Genomic DNA, 20425 nt, shown 5'->3' with positions numbered 1-20425 from the left:
ACCAATCACTGACCAATCACGGATCAATCACGGATCAATCACGGATCAATCACTGATCAATCACTGACCAATCACTGACCAATCAGTCTCTAATCCAAACCTAAAAATAAAATCCAACACGAAAAACATTTAACTAAATGAATCAAACAAAGACTCATGTTTTCAATCAATCCTCCTCTCCTCCTCGTCTCCTCTCCTACTTCCTTGTTTCCTTTCCTACATCTTTGATCTGTGTTGCTGTGTGTTGTTGTGTGTTGCTGTGTGTTGCTGTGTGTTGCTGTGTGTTGTTGTGTGTTGCTGTGTGTTGTTGTGTGTTGTTGTGTGTTGTTGTGTGTTGCTGTGTGTTGTTGTGTGTTGTTGTGTGTTGTTGTGTGTTGCTGTGTGTTGCTGTGTGTTGCTGTGTGTTGTTGTGTGTTGTTGTGTGTTGCTGTGTGTTGTTGTGTGTTGTTGTGTGTTGTTGTGTGTTGCTGTGTGTTGTTGTGTGTTGCTGTGTGTTGTTGTGTGTTGTGTGTGTTGTTGTTGTGTGTTGCTGTGTGTTGTTGTGTGTTGCTGTGTGTTGCTGTGTGTTGCTGTGTGTTGCTGTGTGTTGTTGTGTGTTGTTGTGTGTTGCTGTGTGTTGTTGTGTGTTGTTGTGTGTTGCTGTGTGTTGTTGTGTGTTGTTGTGTGTTGTTGTGTGTTGCTGTGTGTTGCTGTGTGTTGCTGTGTGTTGCTGTGTGTTGTTGTGTGTTGTTGTGTGTGTGTTGCTGTGTTGCTGTGTGTGTGTGTGTTGCTGTGTGTTGTTGTGTGTTGTTGTGTGTTGCTGTGTGTTGTTGTGTGTTGCTGTGTGTTGTGTTGTGTGTGTGTTGTGTGTTGCTGTGTGTTGCTGTGTGTTGTTGCTGTGTGTTGCTGTGTGTTGCTGTGTGTTGTTGTGTGTTGTTGTGTGTTGCTGTGTGTTGTTGTGTGTTGCTGTGTGTTGTTGTGTGTTGCTGTGTGTTGCTGTGTGTTGCTGTGTGTGTTGTGTGTTGTGTGTGTTGTGTGTGTGTTGTTGTGTGTGTTGCTGTGTGTTGTTGTGTGTTGTTGCTGTGTGTTGTTGTGTGTTGCTGTGTGTTGTTGTGTGTTGCTTGTGTGTTGTGTGTGTGTTGCTGTGTGTTGTGTGTGTTGTTGTGTGTTGTTGTTGTGTTGTGTTGTGTGTTGTTGTGTGTGTTGTGTGTGTGTTGTGTGTTGCTGTGTGTTGTTGTGTGTTGTTGTGTGTTGCTGTGTGTTGCTGTGTGTTGTTGTGTGTTGTTGTGTGTTGCTGTGTGTTGTTGTGTGTTGCTGTGTGTTGCTGTGTGTTGTTGTGTGTTGTTGTGTGTTGTTGTGTGTTGCTGTGTGTTGCTGTGTGTTGTTGTGTGTTGCTGTGTGTTGTTGTGTGTTGTTGTGTTGCCTCTAGTAGACACAGAGGTCGGGGAACTTCATCTCGTAGAGCGGCGTTGAGCGCGGCGGTGTCTGTCCGGACGGAGATGGAGGAGGACGGATGATGAGGTCGAACACCTGATCCAGTCTGGACTGAAGAGACAACGTCTGCAGATACAGAACACGTCATTGATCAACACACCTGTCAATCAAACATATCGATCAGGTGCAACAGCGGCTGATTGGTCAGAGGACAGACGCTCTCACCCTCGCTCCGCAGTGAGCGGCGATTTCCTCAAAGGGCGCCGTCTGAAACCTCTCCACCACCTGCAGCCTCCTCCTCCTCTCCTCCTCCTCCACCGGCCCGCGGTCCTCTGACACACACAGGTCACATGACGTCAGCGCAGACGGGTCACATGACGTCAGCACAGACGGGTCACATGTCCTAAATCTGCTTCACATCATTACAAACTATTAACGAGGAATCGATCGCCTACCAATAGCGTTCTTCAACGTCTCAAAGGTGATCTGCTCCGTGTGAGGTTTCTACAGAGAGACAGAGACACGATCAGAGACAGAGATGGACAGACAGACTGACAGACAGACAGACAGGTACCTGTGGTGTATCAGGACAGTTCTGAGGGTCCATGTCCATCTGCAGAGACACAACGTCTCCGACGCTCTTCCTCTTCGTCAGACGATCTTCATCTAAAAAAACAACAGTGTTTCAACACAGATACAGCCTGGAAGTATTCATGTGTGTACCTGAGAGGTGAAGTGTACCTGAGAGGTGAGGTGTACCTGAGAGGTGAAGTGTACCTGAGAGGTGAAGTGTACCTGAGAGGTGAGGTGTACCTGAGAGGTGAAGTGTACCTGAGAGGTGAGGTGTACCTGAGAGGTGAGGTGTACCTGAGAGGTGAAGTGTACCTGAGAGGTGAGGTGTACCTGAGAGGTGAAGTGTACTTGAGAGGTGAAGTGTACTTGAGAGGTGAAGTGTACCTGAGAGGTGAAGTGTACCTGCGAGGTGAAGTGTACCTGAGAGGTGAAGTGTACCTGAGAGGTGAGGTGTACCTGAGAGGTGAAGTGTACCTGAGAGGTGAGGTGTACCTGAGAGGTGAAGTGTACCTGAGAGGTGAAGTGTACCTGAGAGGTGAGGTGTACCTGAGAGGTGAGGTGTACCTGAGAGGTGAAGTGTACTTGAGAGGTGAAGTGTACCTGAGAGGTGAAGTGTACCTGAGAGGTGAAGTGTACCTGAGAGGTGAGGTGTACCTGAGAGGTGAAGTGTACCTGAGAGGTGAGGTGTACCTGAGAGGTGAAGTGTACCTGAGAGGTGAGGTGTACCTGAGAGGTGAAGTGTACTTGAGAGGTGAAGTGTACTTGAGAGGTGAGGTGTACCTGAGAGGTGAAGTGTACCTGAGAGGTGAGGTGTACCTGAGAGGTGAAGTGTACCTGAGAGGTGAAGTGTACCTGAGAGGTGAAGTGTACCTGAGAGGTGAGGTGTACCTGAGAGGTGAGGTGTACCTGAGAGGTGAAGTGTACCTGAGAGGTGAGGTGTACCTGAGAGGTGAAGTGTACCTGAGAGGTGAAGTGTACCTGAGAGGTGAAGTGTACCTGAGAGGTGAGGTGTACCTGAGAGGTGAAGTGTACCTGAGAGGTGAGGTGTACCTGAGAGGTGAAGTGTACCTGAGAGGTGAGGTGTACCTGAGAGGTGAAGTGTACTTGAGAGGTGAAGTGTACTTGAGAGGTGAAGTGTACCTGAGAGGTGAAGTGTACCTGAGAGGTGAAGTGTACCTGAGAGGTGAGGTGTACCTGAGAGGTGAAGTGTACCTGAGAGGTGAAGTGTACCTGAGAGGTGAGGTGTACCTGAGAGGTGAAGTGTACCTGAGAGGTGAGGTGTACCTGAGAGGTGAGGTGTACCTGAGAGGTGGTGTACCTGAGAGGTGAGGTGTACCTGAGAGGTGAAGTGTACCTGAGAGGTGAAGTGTACCTGAGAGGTGAAGTGTACCTGAGAGGTGAGGTGTACCTGAGAGGTGAAGTGTACCTGAGAGCTGAGGTGTGTACGGTGTGTTGAAGCGTTCAGAGTGGGCGCTGTAGCTGCTTCCTGTCAGGGCCTCGAACATCTGTGATTGGACGAACAGGAAGGCGTCGTCCACCTTCAGCTCACCTTCTGGCAGCCTGACACACAGGTACGACATTTAGAAAGTTCACCTGAGGAGCTCCTCCCACCCACAGATGTCCCTCCCATCTGCAGGGCCTCTTTCTCTACCTGTGGTCGTCACTGAACACGTATTCAGGCAGCAGGTGTGGAGCATCCTTCTGACGACTCTCTATGACCTGCAGATCCACAATAAACACTGTATGACGTCTGCACACACACACACACACACACACACACACACACACACACACACACACACACACACACACACACACACACACACACACACACACACACACACACACACACACACACACACACACACACACACACACACACACACACACACACACACACACACACACACACACGCTCACCTGAGTGACGTGATGGCGGAGCGGTGGAGGCGGGCCGAGCAGCGACAGCAGGTGGAGGAAGGCGGCACAGACGGCGTGAACGCCACAGCAGTTGAACACCGATAAGCTCTCCTGATTGGATAACGCCAACTCCTGAGCAGCCAATCACAGAGCAGGAGGAGGACAGTTAATCAGAGGGGAAGCAGCAGCATGTTCTCATTACAGAGGCGGTGCGTACCTGCAGAGCCAGGACCAGCCGGATCAGGTCCACCACCACCTCCTCATTGGCCAGCTCCATACTGAGAACAGCCAATAGGGTGAAGAGGGCCTGGTAGTGGCTCCGCCCACTGCTCTCCTCCTTACAGGCTCGGTAGACGTGTCTGTAGAGACGCTGGGCATGCTGCACAAACACATCACGCTATGAGATATCTCGCTCCTTGTCACAGGTGCGGTGAATGACGGCGGTCGCTCACCTTCCTCATGAACAGGTGGTCTTGTCGGGAGCACCTGTCCTCCTTCAGCTCCAGAGCTGACACATCCAGCGACACACTACAGAAACAAGATGACCAGATCATTATTGGTTTTACACCCGCAGTGACACGTGGCTGCCTTCAGGTGGAGCTGTTGTGTCTGAGTGACCTGGCTGCGGTGAGTCGGGCGGCGTTGTGGCGCCGGTCGATGAGCGAGGTGAGGATGGCCAGAACCAGGAGGCGGATCTCGGGGTCCTCCATCAGGGTGAAGGACAGCAGCGGCTCCAGGAAGGACGAGGGCAGCGCCGTCAGCAGGTTGGTGCTCTCGTAGCCCTCCGACACCTGCGGCGGGGAGGACGGACCGAACCTGAGCCTCGTTTCACACCGAGTTCAAAGTGTGAAGGAACGTGAGGAGCGACTCACCTGGAGGAGCGACTCACCTGGAGAGCGACTCACCTGGAGGAGCGACTCACCTGGAGGAGCGACTCACCTGGAGGAGCGACTTCAGCAGCATCACCTGGATCATCCTGCTGCCCTCGAACCTGAAACAAGCAACACGTTCATCGGGGTTCTGACGGAGAACACTCACAACATGCTGCAGTGAGTCGGTGTGAGCGGTACCCGGCGTTGGGGGAGCCCAGGGCGGGGTAGATACCGGGGACGGGGATCTTCCCCATGATGAACAGCATGACCTCTGACCTCTGGTAGACAGGAAGCGTGTTGGCGAAGGATCCTGAAGCGGCGCAGACGACCAGGACACACGTCAATACGACCCGTTACGGGCTTCGTAAACTTTACAGACGGTTCAAAGGCAGACTGACCGATGGTTTTGATGACGCCGTCCTGCAGCGTCTTCTCTTCGCTCGACGCGGTTTTGTGCTTGGCGGCGTTGTCATAGTAACCGGTGAGCTGGTAGTCGACGCTCTGCCGAAGCTGTCGCAGCAGCGTGTTGAACACCTCCAGCACTGTGGGTCCTGCAGGGTGAGTGACAGACGCAGCGCCGCCTTCACAGGGTGTAAACAGGAGACAGACGGAGGAGGAGGAGGAGGAGGAAGAGGAGGAGCACCGTGGCGGCGCAGACGACAACTCACCTACGGATCCCGTCGCTTCGATGACGGCGGCCTCAGACAGAACCTCGACGATCCCGGCTCGGACCGAAGCCGGACTCCTGCTGTTGGCGTCCAGGTGACCCAGCAGCTGCTGGATGACCAGGTGGGAGTGCTGCGACTGAAGACACACTCAGGTCAGTGATACAACAGAGAGGAGGACAGGAGGAGCAGCGATACGCACGATACGGACGAGTACAGCTACGTAGTTTAAAGTTACAATTCAGATGAGATAAAGAAACGTACAGTGAAGAAAAGTCCAGCTGAGTGAAGATCAGTTGAGTCAAATTATAGATTTTAAATTCACTTAAAAGTTTCTGTTTAGTTGAGTACATCGAAGTTTAAAGTTAAATCACTTTAAATCAAAGTCCATTTTATTTCATTTTATTGAGTTGTATGTTGTTTTGTACTCTTCTGAAGTGTGAAGCCGTGCTGCAGTTACCAACCTGGATGGAGTACATGATGATCTGAAAACATCGAACAGCAAACCCTCGTCCTTCCCAAAGACTGTGACTGTCCAGGTGCCTGAAAACACACAGCAGCTTGAAGGGTCATGAGATCATTCAGTCTTTCTCCAGCGTCCCTCCACTGTCCTACAGCGTGTCTTACATGAGGACGGGTCTGATGGCGTTGTTAATGTGTCCATAAGCAGCTCGGCCCAACAGCTCCCTGAAACACACCTCCGTCTGCTCCGCTGGAGACCCGCTGCACACAAATATTACATGGAAGGCAGAGCCACCAAACAAACCCTGGACACTCTTTTAATGATGAGTCAGTAAGACCAGTTCAACTGTGAGGTAAAACACAGCATCATCTGCTGCGCTGCTCACAACTGTAGAAATATAAAGAGAGCTGTTGATACCTGACAGGTAACATAACATTCGTGTGTCTACCTGTTGTTTTGCGTGTGCTGCTGCAGGTTGACCAGCAGGGCGGGAACAATCTGCTCCATGTGGCGGGGATCCCAAATGTTCACCTGCAGCTCGTCGTCCACCGTCTTCCTGACCACGCCTTGCAGGCCGCAGATCCCCGACACACGGATCCTAAACCACAACACGCTCACAGCATCACCGGCGACACTTCTGCATTCATTCATTCATTCGTTTTAAATTACAACCACATAAATTGTAATTGTATTATAACACACCGCTAAGCTAAAGCGGAGGAACTGACTTGTTCTGGGTGTCGGGGTCTTCGTGTTCAGAGTGACACATCTCACTGAAGCGAGACACAAAGAAGTCGTAGCTGCGATGATACGACGGCGTGTCCTCCTCGATGTTCGCAAACTTCACAAACTACGAGACAGAATATTAACCCGATAATGCTTCAGAGAAAACAGTATTACTGTCGACGCAGATGGAAAACAAATACACAATTAAAAGAGCAAGATTTTCTAAATACTGGAGTGATATGTACAAACTCCCCAACTTGCTGCATGCAAGAATGAAACCAGGAGAACAGATCAGTGAATCGAGTCACCAGAACGGCCTGCAAGGGAGAAATGTTGCTTCTTTAAAGGTTTTCATCAGAATTCAGTGACGTGTGTAATATGTGCAGAATCTGAACTTGTTTTCATGTCTTTAAACTAACAAATAAGAATATGCATGCAAAGAATCACAGAGGGACGTGAATGGAGGATTCAACAGAGATGAAGCTGCTGTTGAACACTGATAATCCTGAGTGACTGTAGAAATATTAATCTTGTAAATGCACATATCATGGCTTAAAGATGACATAAATACATGTATGATAAGATCATGATCTCTCCGTGTCGGTGGGACGAAGCTGAAAACTGTTTTTCCTGTTGCCACGACGATAAAATATATTTTGGTGGTGAAAGAAAGTGTTTTAAGTGTTTTAAGTGTTTTGCGGCAAACTGAACAAAATATTTCTTCGTCGGCCGCCCGCTGAGAAGAAGTGGACTGAAACGTGTTCAGGAGAAGTTGGAGAGTGCGTGCTGCGTACAGAGTTGGTGGCGAGGATGTGGAGGTGCGGCTTGTCGGCCTCCAGCAGCAGTCGCAGCGTGCTGAGGAAACTCTCCACCAGCAGGTTGATGCTCTGACAGTGACAGGCCAGCAGCAGCTGCTCCAGCGCCTCCAGCGCGATGCAAACATACCTGAGGAACAACCACACTGCTGGTTCCAGCATCACTTCACTTCTCACAGGTTTGGTTTTTGAGTGCGTCTGTAATCTGGACGGCAGGCGGTGTGTGGACTGACCCGTAGCGGTGGCGGTTCAGCTCTCTGGTCAGACGCTCTGACAGGTAGGCGGCGATGCGGTCGAGTTTCTCCGGAGCCGACAGAGCGAAGAACGTCAGCTTCTCCATGTTGGCTTTCACCAGGCCGTCCTGGTCACACACACACACACACACACACACACACACACACACACACACACACCCTTTAGCCGATGGCAGATAATCAAGAAGGCTAAAATCTCGACCAGAACGAGGACACCGTATGTTTCCGTGATCAGATGCGACGCTCCAGTCACGGTATTTACACGCGTGTTTACCTCGGGGTCTTCTGGGAAAATATTGTCCACCAGCCGCTTGTAGCGAGGACGCAGCGCCCAGCAGCAACCACACAGACCTGAAGATAGACAGAGACATTTATTCTGCTTTAACGATCCTTTTCTATTATTGTGACAAATATTCGGAGGCTCATTACTGCCAGGAAATCAAAAAACAAAGAAGTCAGCCATGATTTAAAAAATTTTCTCCAAATAATGGGATTACAAGGGTAAAAAAATATATTATTATTACTCTATCAAGACACAAATAAACAATTTAAAAACCACTATAAACCAGGTGGAATTGTGGATGACAATGATGGCCTGAAGGGGGCAGCAGAGGGTCGTGGGCTTGTTCAGATTTTCCTTAAATTTTTCATCTCTTAGTGTTTACTGTGACGGCTTTTAGGAGGATTAAAGGAGACCAGAGATCCAACACTGGTCAACTGCCAACTAGAAAAAAAAAAAAAAAAAAAAATATATATATATATATATATACACACACACACACACACACACACAGAGGTCTCTCCATATTTGTGAGGACCCTGGGTAGAATAATGCATTTCCAGGCCCCGTACCGAAACCCTCAGCTAAACCTGAGTCAAACTTAAACCCAGAAACCAGGTCAAACTGTCCCAAAGTGAAGACCGGCACGAACGTCCTCTCTATCCAAAAATGTCCTCACATCCCAGGTTTGGTCCTCATAAAGACAGATAAACATAAACAACAATGCAGTCGCGGTAGTAATACAACGTCTTAAGCGCTAATCCTGCCGCTGGTTGTTGCATAATGTGTTTACATTGTTGTTTTTTTAGTTAGTGGAGCTTAAAGAGTCCACGCTGTCGCTGCAGGGACGCCGGTTCCTTCCCCAAAACCAGGACATCCGGCCTGAAGAGCTTAGGGCCTGAAGACTATTACAACTTTTTTTTAAAAGCCTTTTAATAGACTTGTCATTTTAAATCTCATAATTTTGAAGCATTTTTATTTAATATTTCATAATTTTAGACATAAATTATACTTATGCAAAAAAAGTATTCTTTTGATTTAATTGTATTTTATTGCTTATTTCTTTTGAGTTGATCTGGCTGTTTTAATTCTGATTGATTGTGTGCAGCACTTCTGTTGTGATTAAATATGCTGTATGAATAAATAAATAAATGAACTGACAGATGTCAGGTTATGAATCATCAAACCATCATGTTAACAGAAGTTAAGTCTTCTACTTTAGTTGATGCACCCTGGAGGATTCTCAGATCCTACCCGGTTATTTCAGATAATCTGGGCTCTTATATAAAGACTTTTATTATATTTTTGAATTCACCGTTTTTCTGTGTGATGAAGAGCAGAACGAGCATTGCTTTCTGTTTGTTTACGTAAAGACTTCCCCTTCTATCCCGTTGAGTTTAACTTCGGGAGCTGATCGAAGTCACTGGAGTGACTGGGTTAATCCGACGGAGGGGAAACAGCCTCCATCTTCCTGCAACGACCTTCAGCGCATTTTAAAAATCAGATCAAGATCAATTTAAATCTCTGATCAGAAACCTTTTTGAACTTGTTGTATTGCTCCCGTCTTTACGTCTTGTTTGTATTTTTTAGTTTTGAATTTTTCCCACTTTGTTTTTTCATGAAGTTTAATCCATATTTGAATGTTTTCCTTTCTGCTTCGTGTAATCTGGGCAGGATTGAAAATGTAAAGCACCATGATGAAGATGATGCAAGCTTTGTTTCTGTAATCAATGAATCAATTAAAATAAATACTCAGAGATGATTCTGTTGCTGTTTTATCCAATAAGAAAACTAATCTAAAATACCTCCAGATAGTTTTATAATCCCATTAAAACCCCATGATAAGCGGGTAAATTTACTGTGTTGAAGGAATTGTTGTCTCTTCTTTGAAGATTTTTATTCAGGCAGATGTTGGCGTCCTTCATCGTCACATCTGTTAATTTTAGGACTTTTCTCAACATTTAAAAAACGAGAAATAAAACAGGAAGATGATAATAAATATTAAATATTTCTTACCGTACATGAAGACGACTTGTTCAGCTCACATCCACACTGTCATGTCCATCACTCACACACACACACACACACATTTGTAGTTAATCCTCCACACACACACGCACGCACGCACACACACACACACACACACACACACACACACGCACACACACACGCACACACACACACACACATTTGTAGTTAATCCTCCACACACACACGCACGCACGCACGCACACACACACACACACACACACACACACACACACACACACACACACACACACACACACACCGACATGACTCCGCCTTCTTTCATTCATCCCTGCCAGTCAAAAAGCTCGTATCTCTGCGGTGAGCGCCTGATTAAATGTCAGAGGATGATGCTGGAAATGTGAACGTGTTGCTTGTAAAATCTGATTTAATTCAGTGTGGTATGAATATTGTCAGCTGAACGGTTTGTCCGAGTGTGTGTTGTGTGATCCGGGCCATGTGCAGCAGCTCAGCGCTCTCTAATCTGCTCTGGATTTATTCATCGTTCCAGCACAAACAGAAAAAATGGATCAGAAACGGGCCGAAGCTGCTGGATGGACGGTGGAAGTGTTGCACAGCAAGGAGGACCAACAACAGCAATATTTACACGCTCTCACCTTATCACCACATTTTCAGGTGATTCAGACATATTTTCACGTTATTACGAGAAATGTTCACATCATTACGAAATACTTTAACGTTATTATAACCTTTTCACGTGATTCAGACATATTTGAATGTTTTTCAGACATATTTTACATCATTACAGCATTTATCCGTCATTCAGACGTTTTTGCGTTTTTAAGACATATTTTCGCCTTATTACAACATAGTTTCACGTTACGACATTTTTACGTTTTTCAGATACATTTTCACATTATTCTGATATATTTTTATGTAATTACAACATATTTAGCTGTTATTGCGTTCTGTCGTAAACTGCGTGTTAAACGATAAGAGAAATAAGTCGGACTTTATTGCGTCCTTCTTCTCCCTCGTCACGTCAAACAATTCAAATGGTTTGCTGGTGTTTCGGCGCGGTTCGTTTTACGTGAGCTGAACGGTATCTGTTACCTCCGGGTACCTGGTGGTCAAACACGGAGCAGCAGTCCTGCAGCAGCCGTCGAGGAGCCTGGGATACGGTCGGCATGGCGACGGCCCTCGGCAGCGACATCCCCCTGGGCAGGCTGGGTACGGTCAGGCCTCGGGGCATGCTGGGTAAACTGGGTAGAGTGGGCAGACTGGGCATAGTGATGCCTCGGGGTAAACTGGGAGCGCTGATGCCCCGGGGCAGCGAGCTGAGCAACGACGGCATGGTCACCCCCCGCGGCATGCTGGGAAACCTGGGACGAGTCCCTGGCATCTCTGAGAAGACCTCACGCCGTCCAGAGAGGAGAAGGAGAAGTCCTGAGGAAGAGGAGGAGGCTCTGTGGACGGAGAGAAGAAGGTGAGAAGTGAAAAGGACTGAAGTGTAAAAGCTCCTTCTCCTCCACATTCCTCTGAACATTAACTCCTTCAGCTCCACTCGCCGCCTCTCAACATGTCAATAAAGCTCCTTCAAAAGCAGCCAGACTCAAACCGACAGCAGACACATCGCTACGCTCCCTTTCTGCCACCAGGATTTTATTAACGGGAAGAAATACCAGCCTGAAATCCACTTTGAACCTGAATTATTTTCGTTTATATTTGTTGATTTGTTCTGACACAGAAAACTTGAGACAGTTGAATTCTTCCACCACAGGAGACCTGGAAGGACGACTCCTGTCATTATCAATCCTTCACGACTGATGATTATTCACTGGATGATTCAGTGCACCGGTTTATCTGAACAACAACCCCACAGAAGTTTACTGTCACAGCACAAACAAAACAAAAGCAACCTTCAGCCACAATATAGAAAAGGCTGCACCACATCCAGGTCATCATGTCCTCCGATTATCAACCGGGTCATGTGACCGCTGCACGCTGTAGTTTCATCTTTAACATGTTATAAAGGAGAAACTTGGTTCTAACGAGGTTTGTTTTTTGTTTGTTTGTTGAGAAAATAAATTTGTTAGAACAAAACTTTTCTATAAAAACTGAATGAATAACGTTTAATAAAAGGAGCAGAAACAGAATATTCATTCATCTGTTTTATATATTTTGTGGGATATTTTTTTTTGGAAAGATTATAATAATCTTTAAAATCTTTACAAATTAAATAATAAAAATGTCTTAATTTATTTTCCTAAAACTCATCACAAACTGGTGTCTCGTTCTTCTCTTTGTTTAAATCTGATTATAAAATCTAAATTGCACTTTTTAATTTACCAGAAAGAAATACTGTAAAATAAGAAATCTCATGACAAGTTACTGTTGTGTTTACTACTGAAATAAAAAAAATGAAAAAGTAATGAACTTACTTATCAGGAAAAGTTGTCTTTGAGGTTGAAATTGTAATGAATTTTGATGTTTCATGAACTGTTGCAGTGCTGAAAGTCCCACCTGCTCGTCTCCAGCGTCGCTCCCTCGCAGCCGTTTCCCTCCAACAGACACATCAACAGCTGTTTATGTAACATCTGCTGAGCCTCTGCTGGCCGACAGCTCAGATCAATAATCGATGGGTGTGATCGATCCACGCTCGGCCCGCTGGACGCCTCTGACATCACAGCATGAGTCGGTGGATGTGGCTGGAAATCAAAGGTCGTCCTGCGGTTAAACAACCTTTAACAGACATCTCAAACACTTTTAAACTTTAACGAGTGAATAATATCAGCGAGAAGTGGAACAAGCACCGTCCGCTCGGGCTGCACACATCAGGACAACAAGCGCCCCTCTTCCATCCCAGCATGCTGCTGGAGTGCAGGAGAGGCTCCTTCTGCTGTTCAATGGTGGTTACTGCAATAACAACAGTACATAACATCAGCTGAGTCTCACCTGCTGAGGAAAACCAGGATGTTGTCCTTCAACCTGCAGAAGTGCAGTCTGGCTAATGTAGGAAATCAAGCTAAGAGGAAGCACAGGAAATACAGCAGACCAGGAAGTAGAGCTGAGGAAGAGGAGGAGCCTCTTCTCTGACAGGCAGCAGCAATCCACGCAAAGTAAAGTCATCATAAAGTAAAAGCCACATTTATTAATGTAACGTCAACAGAATGTTGCCGGTCGTCTTTGCTCCATCGAAAAATAACATTTGCCATAAATCTGGTGTTTGTTAAAAGTATTGAAACTGTGAGTGAAAATACTTTCACGAACTATCAGGTTAGAACGAGCCCACAGGGACGCCACTGGCTCTAATGGCTGAAACGTGGTTCTGCTGTGGTTCTACTCTTATTTCTCAGTTTCAGAATGTTGTTTCTGAGGGGAGGGGCCTTTACTGAGAGGGGAGGGGCCTTTACTGGGAGGGGCGGGGCCTTTACTGAGAGGGGCGGGGAATAGATAATGAGTGACAGCAGAACAAAGTCACTGTAGCTTCATTCAATCGTGAAAAAAACAACTTTTTATTGATGTAAGTTTTCCATTTAGTCCAATAACATTTGGAAAATGTTTGACAACTTTTCTCTCAGAATAAAATCTGTTTGAAAAAAATAGGAATAAAAATCTTTCAGGAAACATCTGTAAACTTCAAACAGATGTCTTCAGATGAAAAACTCTCAAGTTTAAAGGTTTAGTCGGTCCACCTGTTCGCTGACCCTCCGACATACAGTCCTCCGAGCTCCGCCTCCAGTTCCTGCAGGTGGGCGGGGCCAAACATGTCACCTGTGTCCACGCCTCCCAGTGTCCTCCACCAGGGCAGCCGGCTCGCCTGCAGCGTAGCATTGTGGACGTCGCGGGCGCGAACAGCGATGGGACCCGACGGACTCAGGAAGGAATCGGCGTCTGTTGCCGTGACGGCGGAGAGGGGCGGGGCATCTGTGGGGACAATATGTTGATCTTTCATTGATCTCACTGTGGTCCAGCAGATGTGTGTGTGTGTGTGTGTGTGTGTGTGTGTGTGTGTGTGCGACCTCGCAGCAGCTCCAGCTGTGTGTGTGTGTGAGCCAGCAGGGCCTCCACCCTCTGCTCCTCCCTCCTCCGCTGCGCTCCTCTCTGCAGCTCCGTCAGCAGCAGCAGCTGCACCTCCTCGTGGAGACGCTCACACTCGTCAGCAGACACACGCGACGACTGCGTACACGTATACACACATCAGTCGCACGCAAAGCATCATGGGTAACAGGTGACTGCACTTTTTTCTCTTACAGGGTGCACGGCGATGTACTCTTCCACCTGTTGCTTTAGCTCCGCCCTCCTGCTGTCAGTCAAACCTTTCTGACCGATCCAGAATGGAGTGATGGGCGGGGCTTTCGCTGCTCGTCGCTTCTGCAGGAAACGAAGTACCTGAAACGGCAGAAAGAGCGACGAGCTGGTTGATTCTCTGTTACCTTCTCACAGATATGGACAGTGTGTGTGTGTGTGTGTGTGTGTGTGTGTGTGTGTGTGTGTGTGTGTGTGTGTGTGTGTGTGTGTGTGTGTGTGTGTGTGTGTGTGTGTGTACCGCTCTCTGCAGCGTCCTGGCAGCTTGCTGCTGTGTGTGTGTGCGTCTCAGAGTGCGTCGGAGTTCGTGGTCGTAGCGTCGTCTCTCTCTGAAGCCTCTCCAGCAGCTCTGGATCACCACGGCCGCCCGACGCTCGCACTCCTGCAGGTACGGCTGCACCTGGTCTGAACACAGAAAAAACACACCTGGGTGTTATTTTCTCTCATTCTTTCAAAATAAAAGTGCTGATGAGTGTGTGTGTGTGTGTGTGTGTGTGTGTGTGTGTGTGTGTGTGTGTGTGTGTGTGTGTGTGTGTGTGTGTGTGTGTGTGTGTGTGTGTTTACCAGCAGGAAGCAGCTGCAGCAGTCGTCTCTGTTTCAGGTGGAAGTGTCTCCTCGCCTGCTGACGTCTCACACACACCTACGACACAGTTCACAGACATCCGTCATTTAAAATTCATCATCACACCTTCAGGTCCGTCACATGAGAATCAGGGTTTAAAAACATCTCCACATGATTCGATTCATTCATTTACATACAGATATATATTTCATTATCAATCAGTTCATGTAAATCTGCGTCTGACTGACCTGATACTTGAGCTCCTCCTCCCACAGCTGAGCCTCCTTCTGCTGCTGCTGCTGCCTCCTCAGAGCCCTACGGAGGAGGTCAGGGATCAGTGTGACCGCAGGGGGACGGAGGGACAGGGGGACAGGTGACTCTTACCTGTATCTCCTCTGCAGTGCGGTGACGGCTCGGTTTAGACCCTTCACTCTCCGTCGGGTCTGGTACGACCTCCAGGCCGCCTGGATCACACAGGCCGCCTGCACATGCTTCGTGCTCACCTGCACACAGACAGGAAGGGTCATGTGATGGTTCACGTGTTGTTTCAGTCATACAGCAGGACATTAAAGGACAAGACAGCTTGAAACTGGATACAAATGTTTTTTTTAATGTCAAATTTGCTTCTTTTTTAAATGGAAAATTGCAAAAATATGAGAAATGATTAAAATAAAAGGATTTTAAATACCAAAGAAATATAATTAAAAAGGAATATATTGAAAGAAATGTATGTGTTTTAAAATATTATTGAATAAACAAATGCTGAAAATATCTAGAAATTTAAAATGTTCTTTCTAATAATACAATGCAAATCAACACATTCCTGTGGCAGGCGCTACAGACACACCTGAGACTGACTCATCGCGCCCTTTCCTGATTGGATGAGAGCAATCAGCTGATCCACATCCTGGTCAAAGCCCCGCCCCCTCCAGTCTTTGTCCAGCAGGCTGTCCAGACCTGCAGGGAGACAGACAGTCAGTGACCTCTGACCTCTCATGCTACCTGCTGCAGGTGAACTCATCTTACCTCTAAAGCTGAGGAGGAGGGGCTGGAGGCGGAGCTCCAGCTGATTGGCCATGAGGACGATCAGCCTGATGGAGGCCCCGCCCACCGCAGAGTCGGAGCTCAGAGCTAATTGGCCGACCGCCTCGTTCAGCAACAGCAGAACCGAGTCGTCGCTCAACCCAGACAGGAAGTCCCTGCAGAGAAGTTTCACTTTTACTGATTCGAGTATTTATTGATCAGTTTATTATTGATATGTTCACGTGCGTCACCTGCTGGCTGCGCAGGCTTGAATCCACAGCTGGACGCAAAGCAGAGACGCTGCGACATCATCGCACATCTGGATCTGCTCGTAGTGGGCGGAGCTGAGGACTGCAGAGACACAACGTTCAGTCAGAACCACCTGTCAGTCTGCAGATGGATCAATAACCCGATCAATGAGCAGCCACTGACCCTGTGTGGTGAGCTGAGTGTGAGCGGAGAGCAGCCAGCTGACTGAGTCCATCACCTTCCTGAGGAGAGACGCACTCTGACGGACAGACAGAAGAATCAGAGTCTGACTGCAGCTCCACCAACTTTCAACCAACAGATTCTCACCTCCGAACGCCTCGTCAGCTGACCGGCCAATGAGAGCAGGCCGTCCATGACCGACGGCAGGAACAGCCTATGAAAGGCCTCCGAGTGTCGGCCGGGATCCACCCCGACGCAGCAGGAACTGGACAGACAGACAGACGTCTCAGCACATTCAAAACGGACGAATGACGCCGGACGGCCGCTTGTTGGTCGGTGACTCGAGTAAACTGCACTCGTACAAACACGCAGCGCAAAGAGCTTCAAATCAAAACAATACACAAAACATTCAAATAAACAAACACATTTGTAGAAATGTCAAAATCCCGTAAGCCAAAAACTTCAAGTGACAAAAACAACAAAATGTTATTAATTAAATTATTCTGAGGCTGGAAATTAAAATTACTAAACAAAATGTTTAAAATTTGGCTGATTAATTTAAAATATGGAAAAAAAGGAAATACTCAAAAAAATTAAAAGGATTCAAATAATTACTTTAAACGTTTTTTTAATGTTGAATTTGTTTGAATTTTTTTTTAAATCATCTACAATTAAGATAAAATATTATAAAAGTTAAATTTTTACTGAAAGTTTAAGTTTTATTTCTGAAAGTAAAAATCCTTTGAAGATCGTAGCAGGCGGAGCGTGTTGAACAGGTGAGGTCACCTGTCCTGTAGGGTGTACCTGGTGTACCTGGTGAGCTGGGCGAGGGCAGCAGCGGCGCTCCAGTTGCCCCGCAGCATTCTGGGATGCAGAGAGAGGGCGAGGACGCAGTGACTCAGGACGCCGCTGTGATACAGCTGCGACTTCACTCGAGTCAACGCTGCGCTCTTCGTCTGCACCGCCGCCGAGTTTAAAACCCCTGACAGGAAACAGGAAGTCGGGAAATCAAGATCGATCGCTCAATGATTTCTAAAGATGGATCAATAAACTGATCGTCACGTGTGAAGCCAACTCTCAGGTATCAATCTCAGGTATCATTCTCAGGTATCACCCTCAGGTATCACTCTCAGGTATCACTCTCAGGTATCACTCTCAGGTATCAATCTCAGGTATCATTCTCAGGTATCACTCTCAGGTATCACTCTCAGGTATCACTCTCAGGTATCATTCTCAGGTATCACTCTCAGGTATCACTCTCAGGTATCATTCTCAGGTATCACTCTCAGGTATCAATCTCAGGTATCACTCTCAGGTATCACTCTCAGGTATCACTCTCAGGTATCACCCTCAGGTATCACTCTCAGGTATCACTCTCAGGTATCACCCTCAGGTATCACTCTCAGGTATCACCCTCAGGTATCACTCTCAGGTATCACTCTCAGGTATCACTCTCAGGTATCACTCTCAGGTATCACCCTCAGGTATCACCCTCAGGTATCATTCTCAGGTATCACTCTCAGGTATCACCCTCAGGTATCACCCTCAGGTATCACCCTCAGGTATCACTCTCAGGTATCACCCTCAGGTATCACTCTCAGGTATCACTCTCAGGTATCACCCTCAGGTATCACTCTCAGGTATCACCCTCAGGTATCACTCTCAGGTATCACTCTCAGGTATCACCCTCAGGTATCACCCTCAGGTATCACTCTCAGGTATCACTCTCAGGTATCACCCTCAGGTATCACCCTCAGGTATCATTCTCAGGTATCACTCTCAGGTATCACCCTCAGGTATCACTCTCAGGTATCACCCTCAGGTATCATTCTCAGGTATCACCCTCAGGTATCACCCTCAGGTATCACTCTCAGGTATCACTCTCAGGTATCACCCTCAGGTATCACCCTCAGGTATCATTCTCAGGTATCACTCTCAGGTATCACTCTCAGGTATCACTCTCAGGTATCATTCTCAGGTATCACTCTCAGGTATCACTCTCAGGTATCATTCTCAGGTATCACTCTCAGGTATCAATCTCAGGTATCACTCTCAGGTATCATTCTCAGGTATCATTCTCAGGTATCACTCTCAGGTATCACCCTCAGGTGTCACTCTCAGGTGTCACTCTCAGGTATCACTCTCAGGTATCATTCTCAGGTATCACCCTCAGGTATCACTCTCAGGTATCACTCTCAGGTATCACCCTCAGGTATCACTCTCAGGTATCACTCTCAGGTATCACCCTCAGGTATCACTCTCAGGTATCACCCTCAGGTATCACTCTCAGGTATCACTCTCAGGTATCACCCTCAGGTATCACCCTCAGGTATCACTCTCAGGTATCACTCTCAGGTATCACCCTCAGGTATCACCCTCAGGTATCATTCTCAGGTATCACTCTCAGGTATCACCCTCAGGTATCACCCTCAGGTATCACCCTCAGGTATCACCCTCAGGTATCACCCTCAGGTATCACTCTCAGGTATCACTCTCAGGTATCACCCTCAGGTATCACTCTCAGGTATCACCCTCAGGTATCACTCTCAGGTATCACTCTCAGGTATCACCCTCAGGTATCACCCTCAGGTATCACTCTCAGGTATCACTCTCAGGTATCACCCTCAGGTATCACCCTCAGGTATCATTCTCAGGTATCACTCTCAGGTATCACCCTCAGGTATCACCCTCAGGTATCACCCTCAGGTATCATTCTCAGGTATCACCCTCAGGTATCACTCTCAGGTATCACCCTCAGGTATCACTCTCAGGTATCACTCTCAGGTATCACTCTCAGGTATCACTCACTGTTCAAGCTGCTCTTCAGGAGACTGATTTTCTGCTCCGCATTCAGGTCGTCCTCCTCCAGCTTCCTCTTCAGCTCCGACACCTCCTCCTTCTCCTCCTCCACCGGCTCCATCCTCACCCAGCTGACCTTTAACCCTGCAGGTCAACTGCTGCCTCCACCGACCTGAAAACAGCCAACACACACTTCCAATATTTTAGAAATGCAATAGATTTAACGGATTTAAAACATTTTGAGAAATGTAAATCTTTATTATAAAATTATTCTAACAAAGCCTGTCAGACCCAGCTGAGGACACTAAACCCTTCAACAGGTGAAGCAGCCTGTCAGACCCAGCTGAGGACACTAAACCCTTCAACAGGTGAAGCAGCCTGTCAGACCCAGCTGAGGACACTAAACCCTTCAACAGGTGAAGCAGCCTGTCAGACCCAGCTGAGGACACTAAACCCTTCAACAGGTGAAGCAGCCTGTCAGACCCAGCTGAGGACACTAAACCCTTCAACAGGTGAAGCAGCCTGTAAATTGACACATTGTGAGTTGAACAGCAGGAACAGGCAGACAGAAGTGTTTCCGGTGTTCCCGGTGTTTCCGGTGTGCCCGTGAACTTTACCTGCAGCTTCACCTGGAGCGTCACACGTCCTCAACACCTGTTAGCACTGTAGCAGCTAGCAGCAGCCTCGTCTGTCGTCTTAGCTGACAGTTAAATAAACAAAACGTGACGTTAACCGGTTAAATATCGATTCCGGTCACTCACTCAGTTTTAAATGTCGACTTCGAAACGTCACTGAGTTGCAAAGACGATGTTTTCTGAGCAGCTGCTGCGGCTAGCTGTTAGCACGGAGCAGGCGGACGCTCCTGTTTCTACGGTAACGTGACGTCATGACGCTGCGACGGCACACACCCCTCTCTGCACCAAAACAAAAATCTGAGCATTCAAAAATATTTCTACAAATTCAAATCGGTGCTCCGGAGAGATCCTGGCTCTTTAAACTACCAGGAACAATAAACAACTTTTAAGCGAATTAAAAATATTACACATTTAAAAAAATCTAATTTATTATAGAAAAAGGGTAAATTTATAATTGTAAAATATCTTTAAATATTAATATGAAACTTTAAACTACTAGAAAATATTTTTTTAAATATTGTTTTTAAAAACGTAATAAACGTCTTTAATTTTGAAAATAAATCTAAATATATCACAAAAATCTGAGATGCAAATAAGAATACTGCAGATTATTTAACAAATACAGTAAATTTAACGTTTAATCCTTGAATGTTGAATCAGATAAAGGTGATTTAAAGTTTCAGTTTTTCATTGTATGCT

At 47.0% G+C, this 20425-nt stretch overlaps 2 protein-coding genes across 4 annotated transcripts; both read right to left on the bottom strand.

The window, feature by feature from the left end:
• Positions 1 to 1197: 1197 nt before the first annotated feature.
• On the bottom strand, positions 1198 to 13377 carry LOC138634349 (protein EFR3 homolog B-like). Its single transcript, XM_069721209.1, has 23 exons — positions 12494 to 13377; positions 11084 to 11436; positions 7976 to 8052; positions 7681 to 7808; positions 7427 to 7577; positions 6635 to 6756; positions 6355 to 6504; positions 6071 to 6166; positions 5908 to 5986; positions 5447 to 5582; positions 5177 to 5329; positions 4977 to 5088; positions 4846 to 4897; positions 4525 to 4697; positions 4359 to 4434; positions 4124 to 4285; positions 3907 to 4038; positions 3638 to 3705; positions 3413 to 3546; positions 1988 to 2079; positions 1869 to 1917; positions 1639 to 1745; positions 1198 to 1539 (listed from the first exon to the last, which is right to left on the bottom strand). Exons 1-23 carry the CDS (start codon positions 12652 to 12654, stop codon positions 1405 to 1407), a joined length of 2898 nt encoding a protein of 965 aa, XP_069577310.1. The 5' UTR covers positions 12655 to 13377; the 3' UTR covers positions 1198 to 1404.
• An 84-nt stretch (positions 13378 to 13461) lies between these two features.
• Positions 13462 to 19936, bottom strand: LOC138634350 (IQ calmodulin-binding motif-containing protein 1-like). Of its 3 annotated transcripts, none has more exons than XM_069721210.1 (15): positions 19709 to 19936; positions 19101 to 19263; positions 17106 to 17274; positions 16440 to 16557; positions 16296 to 16371; positions 16115 to 16214; positions 15867 to 16039; positions 15688 to 15797; positions 15225 to 15343; positions 15089 to 15155; positions 14843 to 14918; positions 14520 to 14683; positions 14225 to 14362; positions 13993 to 14149; positions 13462 to 13897 (listed from the first exon to the last, which is right to left on the bottom strand). In XM_069721210.1, the coding sequence occupies exons 2-15, from the start codon at positions 19210 to 19212 to the stop codon at positions 13653 to 13655; spliced, it is 1824 nt and encodes a 607-aa protein (XP_069577311.1). In that variant the 5' UTR covers positions 19213 to 19263; positions 19709 to 19936; the 3' UTR covers positions 13462 to 13652. The 3 variants fall into 3 exon arrangements, with proteins under 3 accessions (XP_069577311.1, XP_069577313.1, XP_069577314.1); XM_069721212.1 differs by having other exon boundaries at positions 19853 to 19927; XM_069721213.1 differs by lacking the exon at positions 13993 to 14149 and having other exon boundaries at positions 13746 to 13897.
• Between the last annotated feature and the right edge of the window lie 489 nt (positions 19937 to 20425).

The sequence above is a fragment of the Brachyistius frenatus genome, unplaced genomic scaffold (assembly GCF_029030835.1).
Source record: "Brachyistius frenatus isolate BFR_SWC_R1_liver_20210118 unplaced genomic scaffold, ASM2903083v1 Contig_259, whole genome shotgun sequence".
Classification (NCBI taxonomy): Eukaryota; Metazoa; Chordata; class Actinopteri; family Embiotocidae; genus Brachyistius; species Brachyistius frenatus.
This window is presented reverse-complemented; position numbering and strand designations above follow the sequence as displayed.

What these genes read in the sequence shown, in the direction of transcription:
- LOC138634349 (XM_069721209.1), bottom strand. Translation starts at nt 12,654, where the DNA reads ATGTCAGAGGCGTCCAGCGGGCCGAGCGTGGATCGATCACACCCATCG. An exon ending in TTTTCCCAGAAGACCCCGAG is followed by an intron (nt 7,809 to 7,975) that starts GTAAACACGCGT and finishes GTGTGTGACCAG; the next exon opens with GACGGCCTGGTGAAAGCCAA. An exon ending in CTGAACCGCCACCGCTACGG is followed by an intron (nt 7,578 to 7,680) that starts GTCAGTCCACAC and finishes GTTGTTCCTCAG; the next exon opens with GTATGTTTGCATCGCGCTGG.
- LOC138634350 (XM_069721210.1), bottom strand. Translation starts at nt 19,212, where the DNA reads ATGGAGCCGGTGGAGGAGGAGAAGGAGGAGGTGTCGGAGCTGAAGAGG. An exon ending in CCTGAAGAGCAGCTTGAACA is followed by an intron (nt 17,275 to 19,100) that starts GTGAGTGATACC and finishes GTTTCCTGTCAG; the next exon opens with GGGTTTTAAACTCGGCGGCG. An exon ending in AGTACATCGCCGTGCACCCT is followed by an intron (nt 14,150 to 14,224) that starts GTAAGAGAAAAA and finishes ACGTGTACGCAG; the next exon opens with TCGTCGCGTGTGTCTGCTGA.